General features: G+C 37.6%; 1 protein-coding gene across 8 annotated transcripts in view; it reads left to right on the top strand.

The window, feature by feature from the left end:
* The window catches only part of LOC132914727 (fat-like cadherin-related tumor suppressor homolog), a 499,421-nt gene that overhangs the window by 438,015 nt on the left and 44,696 nt on the right, over positions 1-16,710 (top strand). For all 8 annotated transcript variants that reach the window (XM_060974111.1, XM_060974104.1, XM_060974095.1 and 5 more), the window contains exon 6: positions 8,821-8,882. In XM_060974111.1, coding sequence (XP_060830094.1) covers positions 8,821-8,882 — 62 coding nt within the window. The remainder of the gene's footprint in view (positions 1-8,820; positions 8,883-16,710) is intronic.

Raw genomic sequence — 16,710 nt, 5'->3', positions numbered from 1 at the left:
TAAAGATGCTGCGTCATTTACACTGCTTTTCTTCTGATTCTCGCAATTACTATCACGAGTCAAAAGATTAGTGTAATGCGACCTCGGCATATCCCTTTCATCAACAATGCACGAAACCATTTGCACACCGTGTGTATACGCGACTTAATCTAATACAGTGATTAAGTGAAACGCGAACGCATTCGGTTGCTTCTTTTCCTCTAAGCTGTTTATCCGGTGGATCGTCTGTGACAAAGCGTAATAATCTCGGATAAATATGTAGGAGACTACAGGGGTGCGTAAAACGTTGCGTGGTTTAACGCGGTCGTCGAGTCCGTTAAGCCGATTTCGCGATCTCCAGCGGGAATTCGATGCGTCGAGCACGCTAGATCAAATGGTAGCTGGAAGTTAAGCGCTTTTAGGCTTCCGCGGTTCAACCGGGATATATCCGCGGGATCGTCGGAAATGAATTTCGATCTCACAGAGCTGACGGTTCTACGGCTGCTGAGCGACAAATTGATGGAGCTCCGTGATGCTTGAATCTTGATGGAATAAGGAGCAGGAAGATATAGGTCCTTGGAATTGCTTCGAAATTTTGGCGTTCTTTAACGTTACGTTTTATTATCTATCAATTATGCGAATAATCTTTCCACACGTTCTATCAATTTATTTCAACGAACACGTTGACTATCAAGATCGTTGATGGTCCGTGCGATTAAATTTTTTAAAGTAATTAAGATAAGGTAAATTTTATGAAGTAAAAATTTGTTAATGATGCGAGTGATTTAGACAACATTATCAGAAAAGAATTTATTTATTTATCATTATCAGAATTTGTCAATATAACGTAATATTTTGCAAAAATTAAATATTATAGCGTAACATATTTCAATCTATTACAGCTTCCAGGGAAAAATATATAAAATCCGGGTGGAGGTCAACGCGTTGATCTATAAATTTAACATCAATCTACAGCAAATAATTAAAAATGAGCGCTCAAAATTGTAATCAAAGCTACGTAGTATATTGTGCGATGCGAGAGTAGAACATATCTAACATTAGAGTAGTCGACAAATGCGCATCGAAAATACTTATCAGAATATCCGACTGATCATGAACGTTTACGTGGATTCTGCTTAGTCGGCGAATACGCAGATTTAGAAACAAGCCGGGGAGATTCGAAATAAGCCTACAGATCGCCATGGTAACTACGATGATCGTGCGTGAAGAACAGATAGGTCGTTTAGCCGGGAATTTCACCCTGGCCATTTTGCAACGTATAAACGTATGCTTATACGCGTACTTTCTCTTCGTCTAGCGAACGCGAAATTGATCGCCGCGATTAGGAACTACGCACGCGTGCGTACTGTAATCGCTCGGCGATTTGTGAACCGATGCAATCGCCGGCCTTTGTGGGAATCGAAAGACGCAAGATGGTAGCGATGCCTGATTGTATGAATTATCGTTGAGGGAATGGAGAGTTGGCCGGAGGTAATCGTAAATGTTTCTGATAGGAAGAAAGATGAACGCGAGGTACCAAGATGAATTATCTGCTCGTTAATAAGTATTTAATGTATTGATTGATGCTGATGGTGGTGATGATAAAACAACTATAATTTATGTCTATTTCATTCGGTGTTACTATTGAACCAAGAATTGCGTCGAGTTTGGAAATTGGAAACATAAACTCTGAATCTTCGCCTGATTATCAATGGATATTTTACTATAGGAATTTTTGTAAATTTAAAAGGAGGCGAATGTTAATGATATGAGAACAGAATATTTGTCAGAGCATTAATTAGAATGAAATTCTTCCCCTGATAACAATATTTATGAATTTTTATGAGATGCTAGATCTGTAAATTTATTACTACTCTGTTTTCAAACTTTGCTACTATCTCGATTACAAATGGAAATTCTTTTGCACAGAGATAAGCTTGCGATTAACTACGCGTAGCATTCTCAAATTTCTAACAAATTAGAACTGTTTCTTCGCTACATGTCTGACATTCGCGTGTAAGAACGAAAGAAAGAATTGTTGGCCGATAGGATCCAGTAAAAAGAAAAGACACTGCACAATGAACTGCAGCACGATTCCGGCCATAAAACATCCCAACAATCAACTCGAAAAGAAGGTCAGAAATCGCATGTACATTGTACAGCATAACTCCCTCAGGTTCGTTATCGCAATTACGCGCACGTAACGAAACACTTCTCCATTTCCTTTCTTTAACCGTTCCCGATTCGAACGAAAAGCAGAACGAACGAGTTCGCGGAAACCAAAAGAACAAATCGCGAAGCCTAACATAATTCGTAATTACGTGACGTAAAAGTAAATCGTTGGACCTAAAGTGGACAAATGGATGACTTCAGTTTAGACGATCACAAGTTGTCCGAAGGTTTCCACTTGATTGAAATTTGGTTTACACGGAAAACTTTCAACTGAGTTCCAATGATTCGAGACCGATCGACTGTGGTCAATCGAGCAAAAGTTGCCTAACGCAAACGCTGCTTAAAGAGCCGACTACTACGGACGAGATTGCGTAAGTTACAGCGCGAGAGTCACCGCGAAGCGATCTAATTTCGCGCGGTTGTTACGTTTACGGTTCACCAGCTGCATTGTTTTTATTTAAAGAAACGCAGGAAATAATAACGGATAATCACGACGTTTCGGGAATGCTATTGCGGGGATTAGATCAGATACCACGGCTCTCTCGGCTGTGTAATACGCTGCAGCCCGGGGAAAGCTGTGTGTACACATGCGCCAGTGAAACAGGTTAGTCGTATCCGGTGAACATCGCGTTTTATCACGAAAAGGTTTTTTTATGTCTGCTGCAATCGAGTATTCGAACAAGCGAACAACGATGGGGATATTATTTTGGTTATTCGTCCAATTGAAAAGATATTTGAAGCGAAATTTTATATTTATGCAAAATTATGGATCATTAGTACATTTTTAATACTGTCAATGTATTAATATATTTTCAATCCGTTTTGAAAGATATTCACATTTCAATGTTCAGCTTTTAACTATGTACTCCTCGTTTTATCCTTCGTTGAATCCGACTAAATTTTGCTATACTTTTACCTGAAATCGTGATACTTTAATATCTATTATACAAAGTTACGTAACAATATGATGACCTGTGACGTGACGCTATCGTCACACGAGTATTAATTACTAGTTTTCAATATACATATTTATTTATCTGTTTATACGTTTCTCTGGTCATTTATTGTTTCTATTTTTATGCTTTTGAAATATTTGAAGTTTCTGAAATTTCCTGCAAACATGACATGAAAGCTATATTTTATTCGCATGTCCTTAACTTGACGAATATAAAACTCGGTAAATCTACTTTTTCTTCCACCAAACTCTCGTCATACATTTCGAATGCGAAATTCAGTCGCAACCAGGGTGTTCAGTCCAGCTCATTCAACCCTGCGATTTCGCTCTTTTATTTTTATCCCGTTCGCTCGTTCCTTCGTTTAACACCTGTTCACGTGGAAACTCAATACGAAGGTCCTATGTCGTCGATTGAGAGCTTCTAGAATCGCGTTCGCGAGTTTATCCAAGTTTATTCGACGATCGGAACCGATGGAATAAGGTCGATAGCTCGACATGACCGAAAAACACCAGCCGATCCGGCACGAATTTTAAGATCCCGCGACGCATTTGCAATTCAAAGCGATACGTACACGTCGATAGGTAGCAATTGTTTCGATTCTTCATACGCGATCAATGGCAGCTCCTGATTGTACCGGCGCTCGTTAAATTTCCAAGCGTCCTGATTTCGTGCCTTCAACTCGCCGGAGTTTCACCTTTACCGATCTATGGAGCAAGATGCGTAATTTGCATACCTAAATAACACGTGACCGCGATAAATCTCCCGATTCTCGAGTTCTGTCTTGATTTCGATCACGTGCTAATTCTATGAAAATGAATTATGCTTGATGAACCACTTTTTATCAGGACGCTACAATAATATTACAACTTGTTACTTGTGCTGCATTTCGTTTTAACATCGGATTAGTTCGTTGTAGAATGTATGTTACTGAATATTTCACGATATTTTAATGTTTAAGCTCCGTTACGACCAGTGTTCGCGAAACTAACAAATAATATGCGACCATTTAACCCGTTAAAAAACACTTCGATCATCACGCAATTGGAAATTAACTGTTAAGGTTATTCTTTTGTCTACGCGCTATCGATGACCTTAGCACTTGAGAAACCGAAGACCAGATGTAGAGTTTTCTCAGAAGTGGCGATCACTTCAACATTAACAAAGACACATCCGTATCATTTCGATTCGTTTCACTTAGGCTTAGCTGTAACGAACGTAAATATAGTGTATAATTAATTTTTAACATAAATCAAACTTGACCAATAACACAATATATACAGTTCTACCTTCTAAGATGTCACTAACATTCCTCTGTTCCCCAAAAGCCCTTTTCAAACTTCGATTCACAATTTTTCCCCGCTCAAACACGCAGCCTATATACGCAACACTGTTCGTTCAGTCGCGATATTTTCACGCGGCGGGGATGTTCCTCGAATGCACGTGAAAAGAACCTCTGCGACACTCTTCACCGGAAATCACGCTCGACGACGCGACGTGAACTGTGCAGAGAAAAAAATTTCTCCGGGGAAGCTGACTGGTCCCACGGTTTTCCACGGAATATTTTTTAGCCGTCGTCATAGAGTAAGCTGCCGGCGGGCTTCGAGATCTCGGGGATGAACGTCGTCGGTTGTGCTCCGGGGAGACGAAAAATAAATCCGTTCTGATCTGATGATAGCGGCACATCTTGGTATACCGGCGGAACCAGATAGTACTGTCGATAATATCGCGAATAGTTTTGATTTCCGATAACGAATTTCCCGCGGAGAAAGCTGTCTGTGTGACGAACCGCGCGTTCATCCGAGTGAGTCAGTCGAGACGACGATGTCTCGATGTGATGAGACCGAGGGACCAAAACGAAAAGCAATTATTTAAATGCGTTCTATGTCGCGAACTTTTCTATTCGTCGTCGAGTTTTTACCAGTATTAGGCTTTCCCTTTCTTTTCCACTTCGTCTTGTTCACTTTATTTTTCGACAATCTCTCGTTTCTCGCGATCATTCTTTTCTTATGTGGATTGAGTCTAGAGGGTGGCGCGAATGAATCAGGGGAGTAGAAGTATTGTACCTTGTTTTGTAAGAGTTTTGGATCGTTTTTGAACCGGAAGAGCGCCATTAAACGTATTAAATTACGTACGTTGTGTTAAAATGTTATTTAAATTGGTATGCATACAATGTAGTTTAGTGTAAATCTTTTGTTTTCCATTTTAGCTTTTGTTACATATTTTTTCAATAAAAAAGGGACTTGCTTATTAAAAAAGGAATGTAGGAGTTAAACGTAGATCCCAGTAAAATCCAATAATTAATAAATATAAAAGAATCGTAGAGAGTATGTGTTATTATAAATTATTTAAATACCTAAAAAGAATAGAGCATTTTCAAAACTATTTTAATTTTCATGTTACGTAACTATAGAAAAATCAACAAAACATCAATCCATTCTTTCACTCTGTTATTCGAAATTCCATATGTTTCTCTAAATTCCATATAAAAATCAACTCCGTATCCATAACCACACGAAAATCATCTCCAGTTTGGAGCTGCAGTGCGAACCGAAAAGAACTCTACTCTATCGTGGTTCCATTTTATCGTTTACATATCTTAGCTTTGACACACGTGTATCACCCTCGTAAATTTTCCAACAGCCTTTCAGACTCACCCTGTACATTCGTCGCGTCATCTCACCCTTCTAACCTTCCCCTTTTTCTCGTTTCACCAGTGATTCCAACGAGAAAAGCGCGCGCTGGCAGAACGTCGACCTTTATTACCACGTCGAATCTTTTGGCCAGAAAAGTGTACGTCGTACCAGCGTCGCATTCGAGCAACGACATTGCATTTGACGACCGTACTGTCGTTTCTTGTCAATTTTTTATATCGACCTGTGATTGTGATCTGGGCTCGATTCGATCAAATGACGCGATATCGTCATTTTGATGGCGCTGTGTGATCCGACAGCTTTGTGTTTCTAATTATATAATACACACAAGCACGAGCTTTTGTTATTAGTAAACTGCGTATTTTTATGTAATTTATAGAAAATTTGTGCTTTAAATGAAATGTTTGGTTTCGTTACAAAAAGTAAATTATATTATGCTGATGTTGTCCAACAGTAACCAAACTGAATTATACAGTTGAAGAATATTGAAACGTTCGAACTTTGTTGGCATCTATTGGAATTTTAATGTATACAAATCTTCATTTACTTACTAAAAATTCAATTTGCAATTGTAATTGATTCTTTACCATAGCTAATTGGGTATTCATGCTCGTTTCGTCAATTATGTTCAATATTGTAATTAATTTTTTTCTTTTACAGCCACGCTACGTAATTTAAATTTATATATAGATATTATTGGACGAATGTACCTGTAAATTATTTTTTATCTCTGAAAGAAGTAGACAAAAGGCACGTCAACGGAAGAAGGAAATATTTGAAAATAAATTGCGATTGAATTACAGAAATTTAATCAGCAATTCATTTTTACGCAATTTTTGATAATATTCCCTATTGAGTACATCAGACCTCAAGGAGCTAAATAAAGCTTTCTAATTAGCGCATGCATTTGGTCGGTAATTAGCTTCCTGAACACATTCGTGAACACAATTCGTGAACACAGCCGCGTTCAATATATTTCGCATCCACGAAATTCAAACGTTCCCCACTCAAAGTGTAATGGAAATGCACAGAATCAGAGGTTTGGTAAATTTCGCGCACGCGTGGCAAACATCTCGCTTCTTCGCGAAATAGAAACATGCGGCTTCTTAACCTGATTAGTATTTCCGGTTGAAATATAAAATCTGCGTCGTTTGCTACGGTTGCCGGAAGCCGGAGAAACCGTGCAGAAGAGAAAAAAAAGGAATGCGACCGCGGGACAATGTACTCTGGAAATATTTTCAGGGGCTTCGTTTTTGTTCTGCGATGTTGCTTTTAGAAACGTTCTCAGAGTCCGGAAACTGTCTGCATCCGGTTAAATCTTCTGTCATCCTGTCAAAAAGTTGCTCTGGTAGATGCTACATACTGAAATATAGTTAAAATGATTACGTTGTAGGTGTAGCTTAACAAAATGGAAAATTCTTTCTAACTTTCGAAAGAAGTAATTACAAAAATCATTGAAAGAGTCAGTAATACTAAATAGTACAGTTTGGATTAATTTTTATTTCAACTTATTCGAACAAGAAAACATTGGTCCTTCACTTTCTTCGTCAGAATTGTTGCATTTAACCATGAACGAAGGATTTACATTTAACTCTTCAAATATATTTCTAATTTTACTCATCGACGGGAAAATTTTAATTTAACCCATTTAAACGGTAATATCAACGCTTCAGTCTCATTTCGACCATCCATTCTTCTTATAAATAATTAATCTTCTCTCTCATCTGTGCAACATCAAATCAATCGTAAGAAACGTTCCCCCTTTTCAGTCTTTCTCCGGATCGAATTTCTTTCGTTCCTGGCGACGAACATCGGTGGAAAAACGAGAAGGGACGCGTCGCGGAGAACAATTTGCCGCGAAATTGTTACGGTCTCCGAATAGAGGGCCGAAACCCAATTACCACGTCGACGTTTCTCGATCGCCAACGTTCGAAGCTCGGCTACAGACAATGCCAGACCCGAAACTCTCATTTTTTTCCCCCTTCCCTCAATTATTTTTCGACGACACTCGTCGAAGGCAGACGGATGCGCGAAACGCCCGGTGTCCGCGAGGCATTCGAGCCTTTTCGATTCCACGCTGTGACGGAAAACCGTTCGTTCTTCGCTGCGAATTGAACGAACGGAACGGCATATCTATCGTCGGTCATCGTTAGTCCTCGAATTTTCGTCAAGTGAAACCACAAACGAATCCCTGAATGTCGTGCATTGAATCGTGGGTGTGAAATAAAATATACTGTATGTGCGTAAATATACAGTGACACTCGAGAGTATTTAAACACACGTGGAATCTCCTTATGAATATATTGTAATATTATGTGTGCTACAAGAAACCCTTTGAAATTTCACTAGCACTATGATGAGATGTGGCTATCATAATTACGTTCGCAAAGTTTGAAACGAATTTGAAAATGTATCGAGAAGATACGGATATTTCGTGCAGAAAAAGTCAATAAAGTATTTGTACAGTCATTTATACATTATAGAAAGCCATAATATTTAACGAGGCCATCTTTAGCACTAATTATATATTTAAGACCTCTATCCGTGTCATATTAGCTTTTTACTAAATTTATATATACTTGCAATATACACTTTGTTACCAATATATTTCAGAAGTTTCAGAAAATCTTGTACAACACACATAATATATTCATACAAATTTTCTACGCTAAATGCACGAATATATTCGACAGCTACAGTATGTATATCTATACGTAATTGCATAGAAAATGAAAAAGAGACGAGGAGAAAGAGGTGAAGGGAGAAAATGTGAACAACGAGGGAAAGAATAGAGAGACGAGTTCGACGGGATCCCGGTGAAATCTGAACGCTATAATTTCGTGGAAACCGTGGGCATCGAGCTAATCTTTGTCCCGCTAATTGAGGCCTTTTCATTTCACCGTAAATTGCCACGGAGAATTGTCCTCCGGTTTGCTCGGTGGCGTCGGTTTACCGGTCGGTACTCGACGATAAAACGTCAGCCCAGAAACCTTAATTGAAACACCGTTTAATCGGGATTTATTAAGGTTGCTGATCTAATTCTCTATTTAATTATGTTTCAGGTTTGATCACGACCAGTGGCCGGAAACTCGATCGAGAGAACCAAGCGGAACATGTTCTCGAGGTGAGTTTGCATACAAATTATTGTTCGTAAACGGAGAAAAAGAAAATTTATACATTGAAATTTTATTCGGGATCATGAATCAGCCGTTATTTGTGAGAGTCCTGGATTGTTTGGGTGACGCGTCGTTGTCTTACGATTAATCGAACGGGTCATGTTACATTGAATACGGAATGATACATAAATTGCAGGTTGATGGCATTCCACCTATTTAACCTGTATGCAAACTTGTTATTTGAAATTAATTTTTGTCAGGATTTGTTTTTTGGAAATAAATTCGAACGTATATTTAATCGTATCCACGTAATATGCAAACGATATCAAAATGCAAATTTACATCTTCATTGCATTCCGCTAAATTTCCTCCGTCACATGTACGTATTTTCAATTAAACATATTTTTTATAATTTCTCTAAATTTTTTCTGATTCTGTATATGCATCCAACATCTAGAAAATTCAATCGTGTATAATCCCTTGATATTAATCTTATTAATAATCTGATATTAATCTTATTATTAATCTTTAATTCCTTGATATCAATCTTATTTAATTCCTATATGAAAATCTAAATTATACTTCGCTAAACACGTAAACTAGATTTATTTGGATCCAGTAGCTACAAAATTCATTAATTTCCAATCGTATAATAAAAATTCATCTTCACGTGGTAAGCAACCCTTATTTAATTTCTGTTTCAAATTCTAAGCCGTGCCTCACAAAATTCATAAATTACGCTTTCAAAATTACAATCAGGTCCTTTTCACAGTGCATTCGTATGCAACACAAGTTCTGTATCCCCTTAATCGTTTATTTTCTGACGCGATTACTAGCAGATCCCGGAAAGTTTTGACGCGATACCGTACCCGGCTTAATACTAGTTGTCCGACTCCCAAGTAGCTTCAGCAAAATAATCACCTTACGCTAAGTATAATCATGCGTCGATGTGTACGTGGTCGCGCAGTTGGCTCTTTGCACACGAACCGTGGTCGGGTTAAGCCGGATTCGCGCGAGTCAGGCCATGACGAGGCGACGCCGAATTTCTCAGATCGCGATGAAACGCCATAATGCAGATTCTAAATCCTTTTTGCTCGGGCTTAGAGGTTCTTCGCTAATTGCTCCAACCAAACTACTTTCTTCATTCCTTTCTAATAATTCCTGGGCGTTAATCGAAATGGCGAAAGAGGAAGTTAATAGAACTGAATATAGCTTTATGTGAGGAAGTGGATTTACGAATGTACAAGTTTCATTTACCATAGTGAATCTGCGAATATTTGGAAAGTATAATTGAAATGATTATATGCTATGTGTAGAATGTTGATATTTCAATTACGACTAGAAAATACTATTTAAAGGGCAAAATGTCTAATTAAGTATCGTACATGGCTTCTTGTAATGTGCTCTGAGTACGTTATTAGGAGACTACTCGCATATTTTCATAATTTAGTAATTTACTGCAGGACGTAGTGACTAATTGCTTTTAATCCCTTTCACCATTTGACAACATAAAACGTAATATATGCATGAGCGTATGCTGCGAGGCTGGAAAACGTATTCTATAACACCCAGTATAACTACAAATAGTGCTACATATTTTCGTATGCTAATTGTTATGCAGAATTCTGGGATACCTGAGATAGAAAATTCTCAAACTTTCTTTGGTACGCTCACAATGAAAATAAAGAAAAATGCTTACAAAGCAAAAGTTCTGTATAAAACGGTATAAAAGGCTAGATTTCCTCCATTCTATTAAGCAATATCACTTTCCATAATGTAACAGTTAAACATGGAAAACTCATCGAATCCTTATCCAAAACACGATAGCGACTCATTTCATCCCCCGAGTTTAAAACGTTCTCGCATTCTCAAATAGCCTCTGGTGAAGCAGCGTTCTACGCACCCAAATGAAATCGCTAAAAAAGATACAAAACACTGGAAAATATAGTCCAGATGTTTAAAGTCATTCAGGAGAAGGAATCTTGAAAGTGTTGAATGGTAGCAAGCCATTAAGGTAAATCGAATTTCCTAACGGTGTGCTAACGCAAACAGGTGATAGGTCGATTACCGATGCACCCTTTCTATCTCTTTAGTTTCACCCTCTTCACCTCCTAGCGAATCTCTCAAACCGTTCCACCCTTCGATCTTACCCCCTCTTTGGTACCCATTCGCTCGCTTCATCCCCTAATATTGTCAGACTGGAAATGAGGAAGAAAATCGCATCCTCCCGAAGATTGAAAAGTAAAATGAGGAGAGAATCTCCTGTCTCGCACGGTGAAAGCGAGAGGACCAGCTTTAAGGGTGTCATTCCCTCGGAGAAACACCGAAAGAGAGCTTCTCTCCTCTCGGAGGGATGAATGGGAGAGATTGTGTTAGAAAAGGGAGGAAAAAGGAAGTGATACTAAAATAGACGGATGAAGGAAAGAAAAGCAAACTGTCGGCCAGTGAGTGGATAGAAAATCAAGGACGGGACAAGGTGAGGCATTTCTCTGCGGCTCTCTCGTCATCCGGGGCTCTCAGGGATTTCTCTTCGCGTTCGGATTAAAGGAAGAGCACCGGCCGGGTTCCCCTGCCGTGTGTCTTTCTATAAGACTTCGTGTGTTTGTATGTGTGTGCATCTGTGTGTCGTGAAACACCGGAATTTCGTTACAATGGAAAGAGCAAAGGAGTGGTATAGCAATCTTGGAAAAAGCTTTCCCGGCCGCACCGAGGGCTACAGATAAATGGACGCTGCTAGAGACGACGAATGCTTTCCAGCTCCGATAACGAGTTTTTACGTGTCAATAGATCGGGATTGCGTGGACAACCACGTCGGTTTCCGATACAGCAGATCTTCAAGAGAGGATAGAATTTATTAAGTCACGCGGTTACGATACGTTCGATTTACGCGTATCGGAATTGAGTTGGTGGGACGCGCTGCTTACATATCAGCCTATTTGGGATTTTTATTTCATTAATTTGTAGTAATTCATCAAGTTGGAGAGTGAATCCAGCGACTGACGGTATTGTTCGAATTGTGGAATTTAAAGATTTAGTTCTAATGTTTGATATTCCGCGAAGATATTTAACAAGTGGGTTATTTTTTAAAAATACTCGCGTCTCTACCAGATGTTGATGTTGTCGCTAACAAAACATAAAAATTCCTTGTAATCTTCGTCTATGCTTTATTGCCTCGACAATAACCAACTCTAAGCTGGTCTTCAAACATTTCACCTTTAAATATTCTTCCTGATGTCAGCGTAGAAATTATTTGAGAAATGTTGAACGAATGCTTATGCCATGTTTTATACAGTGTCAGTGTAAATGTTACGATACTTGATTATACGTTGTCTAGCAAAAGAAACATCAGTGTCAACTAGAAACTTGCTCGATGAAATTTGTTTAGTCTGTCGTCGTCGATCCAAGGTTGAAGTTCCGCCTCTCGAAACTGGCTATCTGTTAGTGTCATCGTCTCGTGGTTGCATAGATATTCCAAGATCGTACGTTCGTAATAGAATTGAGATTGAACAGCTCGTACAAAGAGGATAAGTCTCTAGCTTCCAGGTCTACTTTAATCAGAAAATTTTCTTTCACCGAGATGCAAGTTACTTCTCTGTTGAACGGAACGATCAAAGGTGGCACGATACGTAGCGAGTATAGATCGATAAGAAAGTCGAAGCTGAAATGAGTCTGCAGCGACATGGTAAATGCATGTTTTTGGAAGTAGTTTTGAAAATGATGTTTGTGAAAGAAATTCAAAGTGGCTGGTATCATCGTGTATGCATAGTTTTGGCAGCATGGAATTAATTACTGAATGTTAAAATTTAACTTGTCTGTTGCCTTCGTATGATATTCATTAAAAAATTTGAATAAATTAAACCACTTCTTGCTTGTATTCCCTAAATGAAATTCAGATTCAAACACCCTCCAGATACTTTCAAAAGCGGTCTGGAATATCTACGGTCCATAGGATCTCTCAAACTTCTGCTCTATGAAGCATTTCCTCTAAAACCACTGTTACCACTACTGTAACCACTTGGTGGGCACATGTACATATAATAGTATGCGCATATTCAGTGTGACTTGTGAACTTTTTCATACCAAAACTTTCTAAATTTAAAATATGCAGCTTTTTTTTTGTTAACATCATGCTGGAAATATTTTCCCAAGTAGATATGTAAATACGTATGATAAATAAATATGTATGTAACAGGCAGAGATATACAATATATTGAAATGTGCATGTTTATCTAATTGTATTCATAAAAATATAAATTTGCATACACATCCACAGTCTAATAATGGCTATAATAAACAATAATATCTATATATTAAAATCAACATTATATATTAGAAACGAAAAGGGTTTAGAACGAAGAAGTTGCGTGTTCGCCAGCGATTATAGCAATATATCAAAGATTCAATCAAATGCACATAAAACTACAAGTACTTAGCGTCAACGAAGTTTTCACGTAAAACTTTCCGGACGATCTAATAAATTACGATTATCAAATTTTACTATCGTGTTAAAACCCTGTGAAACGAATAATTACAGCTTAAGGGGACACGCGGTCGCCACACTGAAATCACATTAATTTAGTGGAAATGGGATATCCAGTGGAGAACGTCATCGAGATTCGTTCGAGTTACATTTCATATTGCACGGAACTTTGCAATGCAAATAGACCGGTCTCTTCCTGAATATATCCGAGATTAATCTGCCACGCGAAATAATGATCCAGAACGATATTTAATATTTGAAATACAAATTTGTATTAGCATCGTTAGTTGATCGTAATGGCCGACGTTAATAAATCGCGCGAAGAATATCAGGGAGAAAAAGAGGAGAAAAGGGAGAGAAAGAACGAGCGATTCTCGTTGAAGCAATAATTAATTATCGTACAGGTGACTCGGCGTTATTCGTATAAAATTAACCCAATTATCGTCGCAGTCTATGTTTTCCATAAGCGACCCGTGATAATTAATCGAACATGCTGCAGGAAGAGACACGGGTCTTCTTAATTGAATTACTATAATAGGAGGATATTAATTGTCACTGAAGTGATAAATCTCGATAATTCTGCAACTGGACCGGTATCGATGATTAGAAAGGTTAAATAGTTGAAGTAACATTTTATATTAATAAGTAATTGTTTATACAATTCAAATTGTCGCAGATAAATTAAGAAAGAAAATCGCTTATGGGATGACTTAATATTTTGGTTTCGTCCCTATTCTACTTCACCTCTGAAATTCGTTTATTCGACCAGAATACATGGTAGTCGTACGTAGATTCGTGCGTTGCTGCATTTTCGCAGAAACGTCGGCGAAGTTCGTGCCTTTTTTCATAATTCCGCTTCATAATTTACGAGCCTCGACTACCGCATTCGTAGGCATGCAGGAAACTAGAAACCGCTTTTCCTCCGCAACGGAAACTCGACTCGTGCTGTCCGCTGCTTTTTAAACGCGATAAATCCTGGAACCGTTCGCCGTTTCGCAAAAATCGGCATGATTCGATTCCAAAATGTCGATATTATTCATAGATTTATTTATTACTTTATTTATATTTCGAAGAAAAGGAAAAAGAAGTGAAATGTATTTACAGGCAATCGTATCAATGGTATCAAGTTTTATCTATATACTTATCTATGCAAATAATCGGCATGTTCAATATATACAACATGGAATTATTTCGATCCTGCATATTTAATTACAGATTTATAATATATGAAGATACGTGATTTAAATGGAATCTCTTATAATGATATCATTCGAAAGGTTTGATTAACAAATATTCACTTTTGATGTTGAGTGGTGATGTTTGACGTTTGACTAGTTGATTAATAAATCAAACACGTTATTGAACCATAAATCGCCCATCGCTCAATTTTCTAATCTAATAATGGCATTTCATCAGTTAATATTCAAAAGCAGGAATTATTCCCACTAATTTTTTATTTTAAATTGTACATTCATATAATTTCTGATTTGCTCATCTAATGACTACGAATTAAGGTTATTCTTCGACCTAGGGAACAAATGTACACTTCCAAAACTTGCACCGGTAATATTAAATTATGGCAACGGCAATTAGTTCACGTCGAAAATTTGTCGAGTCACGGGTACACGATTCAAGTTAATATTCGCTTCTTGCTCCCAAAGTCTATTAGGGTAATCATTGATAATAGTAATCGCAATAACTGCATTCTATTTCGCAAATGCAATTGTCGTTTCATCATTGAATAAAACATACATTAACTGACGTTAATCCTCGAATTGCTTCGATTGTCGCAAGGAAATTTAACTTTTAAAAGGATAACTTGAAACTGTGTTAAGATTCGTTAAATTCTTTAGCGAGGACACGATAGTACAGCGATTCGAAGAAAGTACTTCGCGAGTTGTTTTGAAAGATAACAGAAGGAATACCAGGACCAGTGTGCAAATACCTAAGAAAAATTGTACTTCTAAGAAGATTGAAGGATTAAAAGGATTATTTTTTGAACAGATCATATATATCATTTTAGAATTAAATCACATTCATTCCTACACCATCGATTAATCATATCGCCTCTACATAATAGCAAACGAATCAAAATTACCTACTACACGAGAAACGAACAGACACCCTTAGGTCACCATTGGAATTACCCTTGCATTACAATAATCTTTTTCCATTGAAAATTTAAATATAAACATGCCCGTAACCAAATAAAAATATGTCAAGGGAAATCTCGTCGCGTTTTATTCAAAGCGCGACTAAAGCCCCGTGCAACCACCTTTTCTTTCAAAAGGGCCGAATCCGTTTTAAAATACGGTTCCTGGCCGAAAGAACTGTTTATTCCCGGTTCTAAATCCTGCAATTTTGCATGGAGGTTAAAGCGCCACATTTTTAACCAACGTACAGTCGCAAAGGATTTCTAGAATTTGACTTGCACAACGTTGGTGTGCAAGAGGAGTGAGAGAATCTCATCAGTTTCTATTCTAGCAACTTCTTGCTCAGTCATCTTATTATAGTAGGCTACTCGAAGAACTAGATTCTTCATCTTGGCATTAAACGTGCTACAACTCGCCGTTACAGCGATAAGAGACTATGAACTCCTGTAAATACCTCTTCTATTGAAAATTAGGTCGTTCGAAAGCTTTGTTGCACGGTTATTGCCTAGAACAATAAGGGAACCATGATCCTGAATACCTCTGCGCTAGGAGTTTACTGCTTACAGGCAATTAACGTTAAAGGATCATATGAAAGTTTCCCTTTAAACCATACTCAGGTAATTTATGAATTGATATAGTTGAGAAACTTCTAATAAAATCGAAAAAATCAAATATATAATATCGTGCGCTTTTTATCTAGAGATTAAAAAGTCAAAACTCTCTTTGAGGCAGGGAATAAATTTCATTTTATAAAGCTTTTCAAAGGTTCCTTTGATAACAAGGAAAAGAGATTGATAGTTATTCGTCCCATTTCGTAATTAAAACTGTTGGAGATTAAAATCCCGGAAACGAAATTCTTTTATTTTTAATATTCTTCCAAGTCGTTTAATAATTCAAAAATAAGCTTCATTGAAGAAATATTTTAATTCGTGATTATCTTTCTTGGAACGATTCGTTTTCTATTTATTTCGATTAATTTTCAAAAACAACTAACATATATCATGTTTCACTCTGTTGAAATTTTCATCCGAATCTGTGAACACAAGATCTCACATTTTAACAAGAATACAAGCAAATCATCCACGAAATAAAGAATCGCTATAGAGAACTATTCCATGTAATCGCATCCTATTCATCCATATCACAACCTTCGTTAATTTTCACCTTGTCCGTTTCATTCGCTTCTTTTTCCCATCGAAGTTC

The sequence above is a fragment of the Bombus pascuorum genome, chromosome 1, assembly GCF_905332965.1.
Source record: "Bombus pascuorum chromosome 1, iyBomPasc1.1, whole genome shotgun sequence".
Lineage (NCBI taxonomy): Eukaryota > Metazoa > Arthropoda > Insecta > Hymenoptera > Apidae > Bombus > Bombus pascuorum.
This window is presented reverse-complemented; position numbering and strand designations above follow the sequence as displayed.